Source organism: Ovis canadensis, chromosome 1, assembly GCF_042477335.2.
Source record: "Ovis canadensis isolate MfBH-ARS-UI-01 breed Bighorn chromosome 1, ARS-UI_OviCan_v2, whole genome shotgun sequence".
Lineage (NCBI taxonomy): Eukaryota > Metazoa > Chordata > Mammalia > Artiodactyla > Bovidae > Ovis > Ovis canadensis.
In genome coordinates, this window is record NC_091245.1 from 181,780,907 (window position 1) to 181,800,437 (window position 19,531).

At 38.4% G+C, this 19,531-nt stretch overlaps 1 protein-coding gene across 1 annotated transcript in view; it reads left to right on the forward strand.

Moving 5' to 3' along the window:
• ATP6V1A (ATPase H+ transporting V1 subunit A) overlaps nt 1–18,259 on the forward strand; it is a 63,928-nt gene extending 45,669 nt beyond the window's left edge. The window contains exons 9-15 of the mRNA XM_069553977.1: nt 2,865–2,987; nt 3,083–3,197; nt 3,794–3,857; nt 10,901–11,104; nt 12,400–12,494; nt 13,997–14,168; nt 15,888–18,259. Of these exons, the coding sequence (XP_069410078.1) occupies nt 2,865–2,987; nt 3,083–3,197; nt 3,794–3,857; nt 10,901–11,104; nt 12,400–12,494; nt 13,997–14,168; nt 15,888–15,980 (866 nt within the window). The 3' untranslated portion in view covers nt 15,981–18,259. The remainder of the gene's footprint in view (nt 1–2,864; nt 2,988–3,082; nt 3,198–3,793; nt 3,858–10,900; nt 11,105–12,399; nt 12,495–13,996; nt 14,169–15,887) is intronic.
• Nucleotides 18,260–19,531: the final 1,272 nt, after the last annotated feature.

The following is a 19,531-nucleotide window of genomic DNA, read 5'->3' on the forward strand; positions in this document are numbered from 1 at the left end:
GTAGCAGGACTTCTTCCTGGTAATCAGGGAAGTTTGTTATAGGATAAAATTATATAACTTATTTTACTTTTTCTTTTGTGCTACCAGCAAAATCCACAGCGACAAGGCCACTTAACAATGAATTCTTTCTCTTCTACCCAGCTTCTTTCACTTTTTACTTACTGAAAAGGGGTATCTTTCTGAATTTTATTTGTCCCCATCCCCCTACTTCCCCTTGAGGCCAAACTGGGTCCATAGAACCTCTGCTGGTACCCCTTTTACTGTGTTCCAGACAACGGACTCTTGGTTTTGCTCCTCAGTATGTACTTTCTAGTTTGCAGAAGCATAGTCTGAGGCTATGCAGCATCAGGTGAATTCTTGGTGTCTTGTTTTTTTGTTGTTGTTTGTTTTGTTTTAATCTCTTTTAGTTAGCTTTCCTCATTATTTTGTTTTGAAGCTAAACACGGCCCCTAGTTTTTGACAGTGGAGTTTGTGTTTCTGTATTCTTGTTCTCCTTGTTTGGTGGTTACTCTCTGAGAAGGAAAGAGTGACATAATCATCTACTATTTTAAGGCAAGAAGTCTACCTCCTTCTTTTAACTGACTACACAGTATCCCTTTGTATGGATATATCACAATCTATTTAAGTGGCATTCCTTTCGTGGACACTTGGATTATTGATGGTTTTTTTGCTCTCACAAACATCACACCATAAAACATCCTTATGCATGTTATTTACGCTGTTATGCCATATGTTTTATGTGCATGTTTCTTTGTGTTTTTGTCAGGTTAAGTTCTTAGAAGTAAAATTGTTGAGACTATAACTGTTAATATAGATTTTAGATTCTGATAGCTCTTCAAAAGGAATAACAGTGGACACAAATTCTGTTTCTTCACGTACTCACCAATGTTCATTTTTCCAGTAGTTTTTTATTATACAGAAAAGTTAAAAGAATACAGCAGTGAGTACCTATGTACCCCACACCTAGATTTGACAGTTAACATTTTACTCCTCCTGCTTTATTAGATGACTCTTCATTCTGTTTTCCTTACAGGGAGCTAGCATTTTTCCTGAATCTGTTAACCATTTGAAAATTGCCTCCTGTCCATTTTTGTATTGGTTAGTAGTTTATCATACTGATTGGTAAAGCTCTTTGAAATGAGTCTTTCATCCTTTGTGAGTAGCAGATATTTTCCTAGTTTGCTCATCTTTTGATTTTGTCTGATTTGTAGGCACTAATATCTTTAGGTTTATGAAAGTGGTCTATCAGACTTCTTTGAGGTTTACTCTTGTGTATCTGTCTCTTTTGTCAAGTTCTTAAAATATATATATAAATACACAAGCATTAGTGAATGTCATCATAGAGACATAGCATGCTTGTAGAAGAGACATAGCATGCTTGTACCATCAGATTGAAATATGTGATAATCACTATGTTTTTTAAGCCTCAATAATGATAAGTGATACTACTTAAAGACTGTTCCTTGGACCATATTTTTGAAGCCTTGGAAGTCAGTATTTTTTTATTCTGACAGATATAATATGATAAATAGTAAAGTTCTGAATTTTCCAGCAGCTATTTTATTTATATAACCCTTTGTTTCTTTACTGGTAAAATAAAGGGATTAAGGCAGTAGCTTTTGGAATTGTTATGATGTAGCAACTAATATCGGAGAAGGCAATTGCACCCCACTCCAGTACTCTTGCCTGGAAAATCCCATGGATGGAGGAGCCTGGTGGGCTGCAGACCATGGGGTCATTAAGAGCCGGACACGACTGAGCGACTTCACTTTCACTTTTCATTTTCATGTATTGGAGAAGGAAATGGCAACCCACTCCAGTGTTCTTGCCTGGAAAATCCCAGGGATGGGGGAGCCTGGTGGGCTGCCGTCTATGGGGTCGCACAGAGTCGGACATGACTAAGGCGACTTAGCAGCAGCAACTAATATACAATTCTAATATCTTACAGTTGTATAGTACTTTGTATTTTTCAGAGGGCATTTATAGATACCATATCATCTGATGTGTACAGCTAGATGGGGTGAGAATTATTCCATTTTAACAGATGAAGAAACCACACTGGGAAGTGAGGTTACTTTGCTAAGATTAATGACAGTATGGGAACTAGAATCCAGGACTGCTTTCTGAATACTGTATCAGATTCTTCTGAGTGGTTGCTGAGTGTGATTTTATAGGAGAGGACCCAGTCTATGTAGCAGAATGATCTAGATAATGAATATTATTTCTCACATTAATAACATTTACTACTTTTGAAAAATAACCAAACAAGCTAATTAATTGAGGGTAGTTTTGGTGCATATGTATGTGAGATACATAGAAAAAAAAAACTGCATTGTAAATTAATTTCAGACTTAATCATCTCAACAAAGAATGGAAGAAAAGTCTTTTCCTACTTTTAAAAATGTTTATCAGGGTAGACTAGGCTATGAAAAACCCAAACATAATTGTTGAGTATAATATTTATTATTTCAGATGATGAGGGCATTCTCTTTTATTCTGTCATTTTTGGGTTGGGACCCAGGCTAAGAAGAGCTCTTTCATTTTAACACATGCCTTCCATAGATCCTGGGAGTTCTCGCCCTCTCAGTAAGCCAGAAGGAAGAAGTAGCATGGAAGGATGTGTGTCTTGCCTTCTGAAGAAACACTTGACTCTACATTCCATTAGATAAGGGTCAGTCACTTGCCAAATCTAAATGCAGAGGAAGCTAGGCAGTATATTCAGCTGTGTACCCAAAAGAACCACAAACTGATGAATAGCTAGCAGTCTTAACTTAGGAACTTACTGCTTTAAAGTTTTCTTAAGGGTAAAAAAGTCAGGATTATATATTAAAGAATTATAATTTGTAATGTTCTTCCCAATGTAGGAATTACACTGTCAGAATATTTCCGTGACATGGGCTATCATGTCAGTATGATGGCTGACTCCACCTCTCGATGGGCTGAGGCTCTTAGAGAAATCTCTGGTCGTTTAGCTGAAATGCCTGCAGGTAAATTTTTATATTGCTTGTTGTATAAGCAAGACTGATAGGATTTGGGGGTTGGCCTAGAACTTCGCTTTTAAAATTTTCTTTTCATTTTTCAGATAGTGGATATCCTGCATATCTTGGTGCCCGTTTGGCCTCTTTCTATGAGCGAGCCGGCAGAGTGAAGTGTCTTGGAAATCCTGAGAGAGAAGGGAGTGTCAGCATTGTAGGAGCGTAAGGACCCAAACTATTTACTTATTATAAGAAAAGAGTTACTTTATTTTAAAGAGATAATATTTAGCCCCACTGAGGGACTTGCTTCCAAGGTTGCGCTGGAGTCACCCAAGGGGCTCTTTAGAATGCACATGTTTAGGTCATCTCTGCTTGTGCTGATTTCGTAGATTTGACTTATCTAGCAACAATTTAGAAAATTATAGACATGTTAAGGTAAGATCCTATCACGATAAAAACAGTACGAAGATTCACTATCCCCACATACAGCCATACCTTGTTCTCAGACCTTTTCCTTCCTTCTTGCTTCATCTGTTTTAACTAGAAAAATCAAACAGATTATGATTAAATGTCTGTCCCATTTCTTAGACTAGAATGTTTTTTAGCAGTTGTCACTCTTAACTTTCAACTTAGTAAACTGGTTTTTATTTAAAGTTTTTATATAAGATTTTCTTTCCAAAGGTTGTATTTCTTAAGTTATTTACATTAAAATTGACTTCAAAGAAGTGCTTTTATTTTATTCACGTATTTTTTTTTAATTGCTTTTATATACAAGTTATTTTCCATAAGCATTTCTAATGACTTTTTCCTGTTTTTAGAGTTTCTCCACCTGGTGGTGACTTTTCTGATCCAGTTACATCTGCTACTCTTGGTATTGTTCAGGTATGTCTTTTCCTAGTGTAGTCAACTTCTGAGCCCCGCCCCACCCCCAGGCTAAGGTTGTCCACATCATTGTGAAGCATTCAGTTTAGTCATTGAAAAGTAGACAAGGGTCAAGTCACTTGTAGCAACATTCTTACTACTCAAACTCTTTGATGCCATATGTTTTTAACTCCTTACCTAGAATTTATAATAGACTTAATGTCTAAAGTAGTAATATGTCCAAGTAGCAAACTTTTACTAGTGTTAGAGTAATACTACACTCTAACTTTTGAGTTAGACTAACCCTAGGAGAATCCTGGGAACGGGGGAGCCTGGTGGGCTTCCGTCTATGGGGTCACACAGAGTCGGACACGACTGAAGCAACTTAGGAACCCTAGGAATAGAAACAAATGGGCCCAAAAGGGCATAATAGGAAATTGCACAGAAGTTTTCCTCCTCGTGGTTTGGTCCAAGGCAGGTGATCCTATCAGAGGGTGGCTTTTTTCCATTCGCTAGTACATCAGCACCAGCACTTCACCTTGGCTCCACTTACCTGGTAATGGTCTGCGTTTGGCTGGTACAGGGTGACTGGAGGAGGCTCACCTGCATTTTGAACTTAAGCTCAGAACTGATTACTCAACTTTGTGGCTCATCTGTTAGCCACACCCAGAGGAAAGCAAAGCTGGAAAGTGGAAGTGTAGTTTCTGCCTAGGCAGCTGCTTCCCAGTGACACAACATGAATTCTGGTGCATAGCTAGCCAACTTGGCCATTAAAAGTAAGCCTAAATGAAAGGCATATATAAATCAGGGCTGTAATTGTTTTTGACCTTGATATATTTATAAGCATATGTATTATTCATATGGGAAAAATAAAATACTTACCTATGTTTCTGTCAGTATTAGGTAAAAGGAAGTGGCAGAGGCTAAATTTACAACTTTCAAGGTTTTAACATTTGCTAAAATTTTTAATTTTAAATAACAGGGAAGTGGGGAGGAAAATTAGGAATGCCTAAAATATATGTGAATGTTTGGCCTCAGAAAATTTACTGTCATGGTGGAGCGTTCTGACAAAGTATAGTCCACTGGAGAAGAGAATGGCAAGCCACTTTAGTATTCTTGCCTTGAGAACCCCATGAACAGTATGTAAAGGCAAAAAGATAGGACACTGAAAGATGAACTCCCCAGGTTGGTAAGTGCCCAGTATGCCATTGGAGATCAGTGGAGAAATAACTCCAAAAAGAATGAAGAGACCCAGCCAAAGCAAAAACAACACCCAGTTGTGGATGTGACTGGTGATGGAAGTAAACTCTGATGCTGTAAAGAGCAATATTGCATAGGAACCTGGAATCTTAAGTCCATGAATCAAGGCAAAGTGGGAGTGGTCAAACAGGAGATGGCAAGAGTGAATGTCGACATTTAGGACTCAGCAAACTAAAATGGACTGGAATGGGTGAATTTAACTCAGATGACCATTATATCTACAACTGTGGGCAAAAATCCCTTAAAAGAAATAAAGTAGCCATCATAGTCAACAAAAGAGTCCAAAATGCAGTACTTGGATACAGTCTCAAAAACGACAGAATGATCTGTTTGTTTCCAAGGCAAACGATTCAATATCACAGTAATCCAAGTCTATGCCCCAACCAGTAACGCTGAAAACGCTGAAGTTGAATGGTTCTATGAGGACCTACAAAACCTTCTAGAACTAACGTCCCAAAAAGATGTCCTTTTCATTAAAGGGGACTGAAATACAAAAGTAGGAAGTCAAGAACCACCTGGAGTAACAGGCAAATTTGGCCTTGGAGTACAGATTGAAGCGGGGTAACAGAGTTTTACCAAGAGAATGCACTGGTCATAGCAAACACCCTCTTCCAACAATACAAGAAAAGACTCTACACATGGACATAACCAGATGGTCAACACTGAAATCAGATTGATTATATTCTTTGCGGCCAAAGATGGAGAAGCTCTATACAGTCAGCAGAAACAATACTGGGAGTTGACTGTGGCTTAGATCATGAACTCCTTATTGCCAAATTCAGACTTAAATTGAAGAAAGTAGGGAAAAGCATTAGACTATTCAGGTATGACCTAAATCAAATCCCTTATGATTATACAGTGGAAGTGACAAATCGATTCAAGGGATTAGATCTGATAGAGTACCTGAAGAACTATGGATGAAAGTTCATGACATTGTACAGGAGACAGGAATCAAGACCATCCCCAAGAAAAAGAAATGCAAAAAAGCAAAATGGCTGTCTGAGGAGGCCTTACAAATAGCTGTGAAAAGAAGAAAAGCGAAAAGCAAAGAAGAAAAGGAAAAATATACCCATTTGAGTGCAGAGTTCCAAAAAATAGCAAGGAGAGATAAGATAGCCTTCCTCAGTGATCAGTGTAAAGAAATAGAGGAAAACAACAGAATGGGAAACACTAGAGATCTCTTCAAGAAATTAGAAATACCAAGGGAACATTTCATGTAAAGATGGGCTGAATAAAGGACAGAAATGGTATGGACCTAACAGAAGCAGAAGATATTAAGAAGAGGTGGCAAGAATACACGGAAGAACTGTACAAAAAAGATCTTCATGACCCAGATAATCCCAATGCTGTGATCACTAAACTAGAGCCAGACATCCTAGAATTCAAAGTCAAGTGGGCCTTAGGAAACATCACCACGAACAAAGCTAGAGGAGGTGATGGAATTCCAGTTGAGCTATTTCAAATCCTAAAATATGATGCTGAGAAAGTACTGCACTCAATATGCCAGCAGATTTGGAAAACTCAGCAGTGGCCACAGGACTGGGAAACATCAGTTTTCACTCCAGTCCAAAGAAAGGCAATGCCAGAGAATGTTCAAACTACCGCACAATTGCACTCATCTCACACTAGTAAAGTAATGCTCAAAATTCTCCAGCCAGGCTTCAAAAGTACGTGAACTGTGAACTTCCAGATGTTCAAACTGGATTTAGAAAAGGCAGAGGAACCAGAGATCAAATTGCCAACATCTGTTGGATCATCAAAAAAGCAAGAGAGTTCCAGAAAAATATCTATTTATGCTTTATTGACTATGCCAAAGCCTTTGACTATGTGGATCACTACAAACTGTGGAAAATTTGGAGAGAGATGGGAATCCCACACCACCTGACCTGCCTCTTGAGAAATCTGTATGCAGGTCAAGAAGCAACAGTTAGAGCTGGACATGGAGCAACAGACAGGTTACAAATCCGGAAAGGAGTATGTCAAGACTATATATTATCACTCTGCATATTGAAATTATATGCAGAGTACATCATGAGAGACTCTGGGCTGGAGGAAGCACAAGCTGGAATCAAGCTTTCCGGGAGAAATATCAATAACCTCAGATAGGCAGATAACACCACCCTTATGGCAGAAAGTGAAGAACTAAAAAGCCTCTTGATGAAAGTGAAAGAGGAGAGTGAAAAAGTTGGCTTAAAACTCAACGTTCACAAAACTAAGATTATGGCATCTGGTCCCATTACTTTATAGCAAATAGATGGAGAAACAGTGAGAGGCTTTATTTTTTTGAGTTTGGAGACACTACAGACTGTGACTGCAGCCATGAAATTAAAAGATGCTTACTCCTTGGAAGAAAAGCTGTGACCAACCTATAGATAGTAAAAAGCAGAGATATTACTTTGCCAACAAAGTTCTGTCTAGTCAAAGCTAGGGTTTTCCCAGTAGTTATGTATGGATATGAGAGTTGGACTATAAAGAAAGCTTAGTGCTGAAAAATTGATGCTTTTGAACTGTGGTGTTGGAGAAGACTCTTGAGAGTCCCTTGGACTGCAAGGAGATCCAACCAGTCCATCCTAAAGGAAATCAATCCTGAGTATTCATTGGAAGGACTGATGCTGAAGCTGAAACTCAAATACTTTGGCCAGCTGATGGAAACAACTGACTCATTGGAAAAGACCCTGATGATGGGAAAGATTGAAGGCGGGAGGAGAAGGGGACGACAGAGGATGAGATGGTTGCATGGCGTCACTGACCCAGTGGACATGAGATTGAGTGAACTCCGGGAGTTGGTGATGGACAGGGAGGCCTGGCGTGCTGTAGTCCATGGGGTCACAAACAGTCAGACATGACTGAGTGAATGAACTGAACTGAACTGAAAATGACTGTCAGGCCTCTGTGGACTGGCCCTTAATGATCTGCAACTGAATTTATTCAGAACACTTGGAGGTTTTAGTTTTAAAGTGAAGTGTCTATCATAATTAGCATTTTCTGGTTCATCAGTTTATATTGCACCATCAGTTCAGTTCAGTTCAGTTCAGTCATGTCCGACTATTTGCGACCCCATGAATCGCAGCACGCCAGGCCTCCCTGTCCATCACCAACTCCCGGAGTTCACTCAGACTTACGTCCATCGAGTCCGTGATACCATCCAGCCATCTCATCCTCTGTCATCCCCTTCTCCTCCTGCCCCCAATCCCTCCCAGCATCAGAGTCTTTTCCGGTGAGTCAACTCTTCGCATGAGGTGGCTAAAGTACTGGAGTTTCAGCTTTAGCATCATTCCTTCCAAAGAAATCCCAGGGCTGATCGCCTTCAGAATGGACTGGTTGGATCTCTTGCAGTCCAAGGGACTCTCAAGAATCTTCTCCAACACCACAGTTCAAAAGCATCAATTCTTCGGCGCTCAGCCTTCTTCACAGTCCAAGTCTCACATCCATACATGACCACAGGAAAACCATAGCCTTGAGTAGACGGACCTTTATGCTATCTAGGTTGGTCATAACTTTTCTTCCAAGGAGTAAGCGTCTTTTAACTTCATAGCTGCAGTCACCATCTGCAGTGATTTTGGAGCCCAGAAAAATAAAGTCTGACACTGTTTCCACTGTTTCCCCATCTATTTGCCATGAAGTGATGGGACCAGATGCCATGATCTTTGTTTTCTGAATGTTGATCTTTAAGCCAACGTTTTCACTCTCCAGTTTCACTTTCATCAAGAGGCTTTTAGTTCCTCTTCACTTTCTGCCATAAGGGTGGTGTCATCTGAGGTTATTGATATTTCTCCCGGAAAGCTTGATTCCAGTTTGTGTTTCTTCTAGTCCAGCGTTTCTCATGATGTACTCTGCATCTAAGTTTAATAAGCAGGGTGACAATATACAGCCTTGACGTACTCCTTTTCCTATTTGAAACCAGTCTGTTGTTCCATGTCCAGTTCTAACTGTTGCTTCCTGACCTGCAAACAGATTTCTCAAGAGGCAGGTCAAGTGGTCTGGTATTCCCATCTCTTTCAGAATTTTCCACAGTTTATTGTGACCCACACAGTCAAAGGCTTTGGCATAGTCAATAAAACAGAAATAGATGTTTTTCTGGAACTCTCTTGCTTTTTCCATGATCCAGAGGATGTTGGCAATTTGATCTCTGGTTCCTCTGCCTTTTCTAAAACCAGCTTGAACATCAGGGAGTTCACAGTTCACGTATTGCTGAAGTCTGGCTTGGAGAATTTTGAGCATTACTTTACTAGCATGTGAGATGGGTGCAATTGTGTGGTAGTTTGAGCATTCTTTGGCATTGCCTTTCTTTGAGATTGGAATGAAAACTGATGTTTTCCAGTCCTGTGGCCACTGCTGAGTTTTCCCAATTTGCTGGCATATTGAGTGCAGCACTTTCACTGCATCATCTTTCAGGATTTGAAATAGGTCAACTGGAATTCCATCACCTCCACTAGCTTTGTTCATAGTGATGCTTTCTAAGTCCCACTTGACTTCACATTCCAGGATGTCTGGCTCTAGATGAGTGATCACACCATCAAGGTTATCTCGGTTGTGAAGATCTTTTTTGTACAGTTCTTCTGTGTATTCTTGCCACCTCTTCTTAATATCTTCTGCTTCTGTTAGGTCCATACCATTTCTTTCCTTTATCGAGCCCATCTTTGCATGAAAAATTCCCTTGGTATATCTAATTTTCTTGAAGAGATCTCTAGTCTTTCCCATTCTGTTCTTTTCCTCTATTTCTTTGCATTGATCGCTGAAGAAGCCTTTCTTATCTCTTCTTGCTATTCTTTGGAACTCTGCATTCAGATGCATATACCTTTCCTTTTCTCCTTTGCTTTTCGCTTCTCTTCTTTTCACAGCTGTTTGTTAAGGCCTCCTCAGACAGCCATTTTGCTTTTTTGCATTTCTTTTCCATGGTGATGGTCTTGATCCCTGTCTCGTGTACAATGTCACGCACCTCATTCCATAGTTCATCAGGCACTCTATCTATCAGATCTAGGCCCTTAAATCTCTTTCTCACTTCCACTGTATAATCATAAGGGATTTGATTGAGGTCATACCTGAATGGTCTAGCGGTTTTCCCTACGTTCTTCAATTTAAGCCTGAATTTGGTAATAAGGAGTTCATGATCTGAGCCACAGTCAGCTCCTGGTCTTGTTTTTGCTGACTGTATAGAGCTTCTCCATCGTTGGCTGCAAATAATATAATCAATCTGACTTTGGTGTTGACCATCTGGTGATGTCCGTGTGTAGAGTCTTCTCTTGTGTTGTTGGAAGAGGGTGTTTGCTATGACCAGTGCATTTTCTTTCAGTGCATATTGCACCATACCAGTCTTCAAAGGAGTCAGTATCTTTTGCTGTCAGATTTGACGAACTATTAAGGAAATCCAGATAAAGTCTGATTCCTAGAAGAGCCAACTCATTGGAAAAGACCCTGATGCTGGGAAAGACTGAGAGTAGGAAGAGAAGGGCGCAACAGAGATGGTTGGATGGCATCACTGACTCAATGGACATGAATTTGAGCAAACTCCAAGAGATCATGAAGGACAAGAAAGCCCAGTGTGCTGCAGTCCACGGGATTGCAGAGTCAGATACAACTTAGTGACTGAACAACAATCCGTATTGAAGCTAAAAGAAATATTTTTCTGTTTACAAGTTTTATTCTATTTCATTTATATTTGGTATATACTGAAAAGATAAATAAATTGACCGAAACGGTATAGAATTCCATAGTTAGGACAAACAAGTGTTCTTCAATACTTTAAAAAAGTTGTTTTTAAGAAAAATCTTTGTGTTTTGTTTTTGGTTTTGTTCTTAAATCAGGTGTTCTGGGGCTTAGATAAGAAACTAGCTCAACGTAAGCATTTCCCTTCTGTCAATTGGCTGATCAGCTACAGCAAGTACATGCGTGCCTTGGATGAGTACTATGACAAACACTTCACAGAGTTCGTTCCTCTGAGGACCAAGGCTAAGGAGATTCTGCAGGAAGAAGAAGACTTGGCAGAAATTGTACAGCTGGTGGGAAAGGTAAGTTGTAAAATCTCGTGGAGAACAGATCTGTGAGTTACGCTGGAGCCTTTTCTGGGTTACGCTGGGTCTTCATTCCGGTGCATGGGCTTCCCATTGCAGCGGCTTCTCTTGTTGCAGAGCGCAGGCTCTAGGCGTGCAGGCTTCAGCAGTTATGGCACACAGGCTTAGGTGCTTTGCAGCATGTCGAACCTTCCTGGACCAAGGATCGAACATGTGTCCCCTGCATTGGCAGGCGGACTCCTGTCCACTGTACCGCCAGGGAAGTTCACGCTGGAGCTTTTTAAGGACAGATAGAACCTTGGCTAGGCAGATTCTTGCCTGGAAAAATGAGTATTTATTAAATATTTTTTAAACTAATAAAACTGTAGATTATTCCTTTATCCAGCAAATATTTCAGGAGCCTGCTTGTATTGTGGAAAATAGATGATTATTGTTTATAGATTATCTGTTATTGAATAACAAACCACTGACATTTAGTGGCTTAAATGGTGCTTTATTGCTCATGGTTTTGGGGTTGGTGGTCTTACTTGGGCAGTCTTTCTTGGGTCCCCTCGTATAGTTTTTGCTGTCCTGTGGTGGCTGAGACTGTAGTCATCTGAAAGTTTCTTCCTCACACATCTGCTGCCTGAGTTAGGATAACTAGAACAGCTAAGGCTTGGGAAGGCATTTCTCTTTCTGTATGGTGTTTCAAAAAAAACACATCATGGGTCTGTTTGCCATGTTCATAGCAGCACTTACAAGCGCTAAAAGGTGGAAGCAACAGAGATGTCCTGGTTTCCAGCACACGTGCATGCACCCACATGTGCAGATACAATGAAATATTATTCAACCTTGAAAAGGAAGGAAAATTCTAACATGCTACAACGTGATGATCCTTGAGGGGCCATGATGTTAATAAATGAGTCAGAAAACAAAATACTTATATATAACATGTATCTGAAGTAGTCAAATTCATAGAAATGGAAAATAGAGTGGTGGTTACCAGGGGTCCAGAGGATGAAGGAAAAGGAGTTGTTTAATGGGTATAGTTTCAGATTTGTAAGGCGAAGAGTTTTGGAAGTCATTTCATGGCAATGTGAACATGCTTAACCTACTGAACTACACTTAAATTTGTATTATATCAGTTTTTGCAACGAAAACAAGAAAATCAATCAGGAAGCAATTATGAGGTGAATTTATTAATGATAGGTGATCATGTGTTGATTACTTGGTTTCTGCTTGCTAATTAATTGCAACAGTTGGTCCTACATAGTGGCAGTTAATTTCTAAAAATATATTTTTTCCTCTTCTAGGCTTCTCTAGCAGAAACAGATAAAATCACTCTGGAAGTAGCAAAACTTATCAAAGATGATTTCCTTCAACAAAATGGATATACTCCTTACGACAGGTAACCTAGCCTGATTTTCTTTGGATATTCTATCAAGTTTTGAAGAAGGAGCTACCTACATGTATGTTAAACCACTCACCCGCCCTTTTTTCATACACATATACTCGGACTCAGTGTATAGGTTTATTTTATATTTTTATAGCATACATCTAACTGTCTAATATGTTCCCTTATATTAATTTGGCTCATTTTCCAAAGTATGACTTTTTTCACTCATTATCCAGCCAGCTTAAATTAGATTAAATTATGGTTTAGTGTATGGAGCCCGAGGAATCACTGCTTCTTTCAGAAGCTTTTCTCACTACCTGTTGTGACAGCCCATGTCTCTTCTACTCTTTGCCAGAATAATACACTGTTGTGCCCCATTTCCCAAGAGTCCTGTTTTTTCCTCTTTCTACTGTTGGACATCTCACCAGTCCCTGTTACTCCTGCCCAGTGCTTTCTGTTTTTCATTATTTATCTCTGCTACTACAAGGGCTCTCCTTGTGGCTCAGCTGGTAAAGAATCCGCCTGGAATGTGAGAGACCTGGGTTCAGTCCCTGGGTTAGGAAGATCCCCTGCAAAAGGGAAAGACTACCCACTCCAATATTCTGGCTTGGAGAATTGCATGGACAGTACAGCCCATGGTGTCACAAAGAGTCAGACACGACTGAGAGACTTTCACTTTCACTACCATGGCCCAAAAGTTCCCATTTCTTTTAAACTTGGATAATTTGAACGCTTCATCATAGTCTATAACGTTTCTTCCCTCAAATCATATTTGACCCCATATAAGACTGTAGGAGCAAATAGATTAGCAGAATATAGGACAAGCAGAAAATATGACAGTCTAATCAGGCAGGCAGAAACTCTAGGAACCGGCCACATAAAGATAACTCCACAAGGGAAAATTTCTTTGAAAAGAGAGTGTATATGAAATTGTGTATGCAAGTAAGTTTAAATGTGTTAGAAAGTTTATCAGAATGCATGTGATCCAAGTTGAATATTGTGTGTCTTTATTATTAAAAGGTATGTGTAAATGCAAGTGAACACTTTAGTGGAGAAAGGGGCTGCTTATTAGCTCAAGGAAATTACAGTTCCCTACTTTCCTATTATTTATTCAACCTTAACTATCACAAGGGACTCTTTACAATTTAGTTATTTTCCATTTGGGTTACTGCTTTAACTGTACTGTACACAAACAGGCTCTCAGAGAGTCATTAGATTGTAGCAGTACTGTTTTATTGTGATGTAATTAACATCACTCTTAAATAAAAGAACGCATATGGCTCCATCTCTCTATCCACCCCATATTCCTGAGACATCTCTGTCCAGTAACTCCGGTTCAGTGTTACTAATCTTTTCCACTTCTTTTTTTCATTCCTTAAATATCATGCCATAAATATAAGTAGTGTGCATATCTAAATAAAGAAACTAATGCTCTGGTATCTCACAGATGAAATAAAAAGTATGAACTTGCTTTCGATTTTCTATTTTATTATTTTGACTTTCATCTACCTTAGGTTCTGCCCATTCTACAAGACAGTGGGGATGCTGTCCAACATGATCGCCTTTTATGATATGGCCCGCAGAGCTGTTGAAACCACTGCCCAGAGTGACAATAAAATCACATGGTCCATTATCCGTGAGCACATGGGGGAGATCCTCTATAAGCTTTCCTCCATGAAATTCAAGGTATATTGTTGGTACCATAAACTTTTTTTAGTAGGAAGTATTTCTTTTTGATTTTTTTGAAATATTTGGTTCTCAAACTTGGTGTATGAAGCTTGCATTTATCATTTTCACACATGCTCTGGTTATGTAAAAGCAAAGCAGACCTCAAAGCTGTGTTCAAATAGGAATTCTAGTGATAAAGATTATAGTATGTCATGTCTAAAATAAATGCTGACGTGTTTTCCCTTTTGTCTTCACCACCAGGCAGTTTAGAACTAAAATCATTGCTAAGCAGCAGTTACCTTACCTCAAGTGCCTGTTGTTATCTGTCTAAGTTCCATGCTCCTTCTTGAAATGATTTCTGCTGCCTGGTTATTTTTAATATCCTACTATACACATCATTTTTACTTTTAAGTGGACTCTCATTGTTTGGGAGGTGCACAAGACATAGATAGATAAGTAAGTGAAATTATCGATGGAAACTCAAATGTGTAAGATTGTTTTTAAAATACTTGATCAGTCGAGTTCTATTTATTTCTAAATCATGATATCCAAGTATAGTTACTAATTTCCTATTGAGATATTGAGACGGAGTCTTTGAATGTGTATGTTAAGATTGAAAGTAAATTTGTACAAATAGATACTGTATCAAGGATTTTAAAATATCCATGTAGTTTGAGTCCTGTCTTTCCACTTCAAAACTGATAACCCAAGGAAATAATCAGATTTTTATATGGATACATGTAGAAGATTGCATATCAAACTTCTTAAATGTCATCCAAAAGTGAACGGAGCCAGCAGTACATTGCGCCATGTACCTTACAACAAAAATATTATGAAGGCATTAACATCATACGTCTTTTTTTCAAGGAACATCCAAAGACAAAGGGACGTAGTTATGGTATAATGAGTGAAAAAAAAAGTCAGGTAGCAAAAAAATTCCACATGTAATTTGATCCAGACTTTATTTTTAAAAAATTACACATTCATAGAAAAATGACTAAAAAGATATGTAATAATGATGACTTCTGGTGCTATCATTTTTGGTTACAGATACATTGTATTAAATTAACATGTTATTTTTTAGTATCATTCAGTATTCTTCTGTAGCACTATTTTGTGGCTGAAGAATATTTTCCTTTTCTTAGGCATTTGGAAGTTTTTGGTATGGACAACTTTGTTAATGCAGTTAGGTTTGTGTATCTTCCTCATATATGTTGTCAAAAGTAGAATTATTGGGTCAGAGGGCTTAAACACTTTAAAGTCTCTTTTGTACATTTTACTCAATTAAGTTGCTTTCTGTACAGATTTTAAATAGGGTGCATTTTGAGGTTATTTCATGTCCCAGCATGATAATGCCAAGCCCTGAATAGTAAATTCTGTTTTGATTAAATTAATTCCAACTATGAATATACAAGGAGGAATGTATCTAACATGCGTTGCTGCATAGTTTCAGTTTCCTAATATTTTGCATATTGTCAAGGGTAAGTCCTTTGGTTGTTGAACACAGTTAGCAGGCAGGACACAAAACTGAAATTTTGTCTTCTGTTTATGATTAGACTTTTCCTGTATACATTTTACCCTTAAAGGAAAAATAATAAGGTTAATCCTGCCTCCTGCCTTGTGTTTTACTAGTGCATCTCACTTAACCTCCTGCTCAAATATAGTAAATACAAATAACTATGTGTTACAAAAATTATTTTCCAAAGGTAAATTGAATTCTATAATGTCTTTTTTTAGGATCCAGTGAAAGATGGTGAGGCGAAGATCAAGGCCGACTATGCCCAACTTCTTGAAGATATGCAGAATGCATTCCGTAGCCTTGAAGATTAGAACTGTGATTTCTCTCCTCCTTTTCCTGAGCAAGCTCTCATATGTGTATATTTTCCTAAATTTCTCATCTTGGACCCTTTGCTTCTTTACTGTGCAGGTTTGAGACTAGTGCCTCTGTGTGTAATCATTTGTTTCCCCATTTATTTGATAGGTCTTATATAAACAAACATTCCTTTGTTCCAGTATTTGAAGGGCCCCACCTGAACATTTCTCCGAAGTGGTGAATGTAGTAAATTTGATACACGATGGCTACACTACTGTAAACTTGTATGTGACGTCTCTCCTTGTCCTAGGTTTACCCTTTCCTCATCACTATTAAATTGTAAACAGGACTGCTGCATGTTACTCTCTTTGCAGTGGATTTGGAATGGAAGGCCAGACTTCTCTACATTTTGACAGGTACTTTGTGAAATGACTTTACTTGCAGCTTAGCATTTTGCTAAGTAACTGCTTTGCAGGAAATAATTGCTTGTTTTAAAACATGAATAATTAATGTTTCAATTATGTGTTGCTTCCCCCAGTATAAATCAAGAACGTTTGTGGGAAACTGTTGAAAACTATACTGTTTTTAAAGCAGGCATCTGTGGCACTCCAGGCATCTGTGGGGCTCAGCACAGTAGATGAATCAGTGCCCTCTAACAACGTGGAACAGGAGCCAGGTGGTCAAACTTAGGTTAACATCACCTTGTTAAAGCCTATTTTATTTCACTGGGAAAAATTCAGTATCAAGGACTATTCTACTACATGACTAGGCAGTTCTTTTTAAAATTACATTTAAAACAATCATGAGCACTTGATTCATATCACACCTTCTTTTTTTTCCTCAAACATCTTAGAAGGCTAAGCTTCTGAGAATCATGTGGCAGTGTGATGGGCAGAAAAATGCCACAGAGAATATATTTTGTAGTGGTTAAAGGCTGTTTGCCCCTTTAAGGACCAGTTGGGCTTTGGTGATTCTTGGGGCCAGAGTGGCATTATGTTTTTACAAGATAATAACATGTGTCACATGTTTGCATGTTTGTTTGCTTATTGAATCTTTGAACAACCAGTTTCCTGATTGTAGAAAACACTGTTCTTTCATGTGATTTATGATTCACTGGCTCGAAAGATTTCCTAGAATATCTGTAGCTGTAGCAGCATAACAGTTCCAATTCTCTTTCATAGGAATGAAGTTAATTCTAAAATCAGCAGATGCAAGATAATAGAATTTGGGTTATGTGAAAAAAAGGATTATTTCTTCCTATCTTTTAAGTATATATCTTTGAAGTATAGTTTCTGCACTTGTATGATAAGGCACACTGCAGAACAGCTCTAAAAACATCAGTTTCCCATGAAGTCTTTCTGACCAATCATGCTGGCGCCATTGCTTCCTCTTTGGGAAGAGGAAAGGGTATGTGAACATGTCCAACAGTCTCAAATACTGAAATGTAATAGCGTTTATTTATGTTACGCCTTAGTATGTTGTTATTTAAGTTTTTAAGTAATGTATTTCTTTTGGTCTATTAAGGAAAGATGCAGTCAATAGAGAATTCAGCTTTGTTTGTTTAAATCCTTACAGATTGCATTTTCTTACAATGGCCTGCTATTCAGGATAAGTATCCTTCTTTAACCTTTCGGAGTATTTGGAAGATAAAAATTATGCAATGATTTGTTGAGATGTGGACATAATGGTGCTGCTTAATCAGTTTGCTTCCCGTATGGCCTCCTACCTAGAGGCCCTAAGACCAGTGGAAATTAAAAGAATTTCAAAAATCTTTCAGTTCCTACCTTAAATCTACCAGCAAACTAGGATTGTGATAGTCATGAATGATATGGCCAAGAAAGTTTGACCAAGTTTGTCTTTTGTTGTTCTGAATTTGCAATATACATTCTTACTCCTTTTTAAGAACGTTGGGGTGTGGCTGTGAAGCTACTAGCGAGACTTCGCTCAGAGCCTCATTGTAAGTGTCCCTCCACCTAATATGTTGTAGAATTTCACATTGGTCACAGTTTCTTTAGTAAGAATGTGTCAAAGTTACAATAATCTTTTAAAAAGATGATTCAGTTCTGTATTTATTGTGCTGTGTCTGGTCCTGAGTGGAGCCAGTTAACAAGTTTCATATGTATTTTTCCAGTGTTAAATCTCACACATTGTACCCTTTGGAACTTTCCATCCTGAAGAGTGAATAGAAGAGGTCATGTGTATTGCCTCCTTATCCTTAAAGTTTCACTATCTTTATGTTAAAAGTTGTGTATAATTGTTAAAATCTATGAAAGAATAAAAAGTGGATTTAAATTAATATTTTTTTTCTGTTTTTGTGGCTGTGGCCAGATCTGCTTTAAAAAAGAAGTGTCACATTGTATTTTGGCTTGTTTTCAGCATGAACTTTTTAAGTTTTTTATTTCTCTCCTTCTTCTTAAGATCATGAAGTTGAATCAGGGCCCTCACTACAGACTGCATGAAGTCCTATAATCATGTACCACTGTTACTGGAAAATGTAGTACATGGAATCACAGAGCATTCAGAATATTACTTTAAACTGAAAAAATGAATGGTTTCTAAAAATAGACTTATAAATGAAAGGAAATCAGTGTACTCATCTCTACTTTTGGAAAGTGAACTAAAGCTTTGTAATTCATAATTTTGCAAGGCAAATTAATTAAGATCCAATGTAGCATGTTCACAGGGCATTTTACTTCCTTAAGAGTATTTTTATTTCAATTGATGCTTTTGCACTGTGGTGTTGGAGAAGACTCTTGAGAGTCCCTCGGATAGCACAGAGATCAAACCAGTCAGTCCTAAAGGAAATCAATCCTGAATATTTATTGGAACGACTGATGCTGAAACAGAATATCCAATACTTTGGCCAGCTGAGTCAAAGAACTGACTCATTGGAAAAAACCCTGATTCTGGGGAGGATTGAAGTCGGGAGAAGGGGACGACAGAGAATGAGATGGTTGAATGGCATCACCGACTCAATGGACTTGAGTTTGAGCAAGCTCCGGGAATTGGTGATGTGATAGACAGGGAAGCCTGGCATGCTGCAGTACCTGGGCTCACAAAGAGTTGGACACAACTGATTGAACTGAAGGCTGTTTTTAACAATTTCTAAAGTAATAAGCAGTGTGAAATCTAACACCTCTACATTACTATTGAGTGTCACGTTTATACAGAGAAATCCTTAAAAATTAACTGGAAAGTTTATTGATTATAGATTGTTCGGGTGATTTTTAGTCGTCTTTGGTAATGCAGTATTTTCAGATTATTCGTTTTACTGTATTGCCACAACATAAGAGTATGAAGAAGGGAACTGATAAGATGCCACTGAAGTTGTTCTAAGGGCTCCCTTTTAGTTTGAGTTACCCTAGAAGTTGACACTGAAATGTGTCTTTGATTGCAGGCAGTCTATTTGGGATGTGCTCCCAGGAAAGTACCAATAGGGGAATAGAGAATTAAGACAGAATTGAAGAAGGCCAATAAGTGTTATCAAACAAGTCAATATTTTGGAGCACAGTCTTGCTGGGGAGTTGTGGGAACAGCTGAAAAATATGTACCTCATTATCCCACCTGG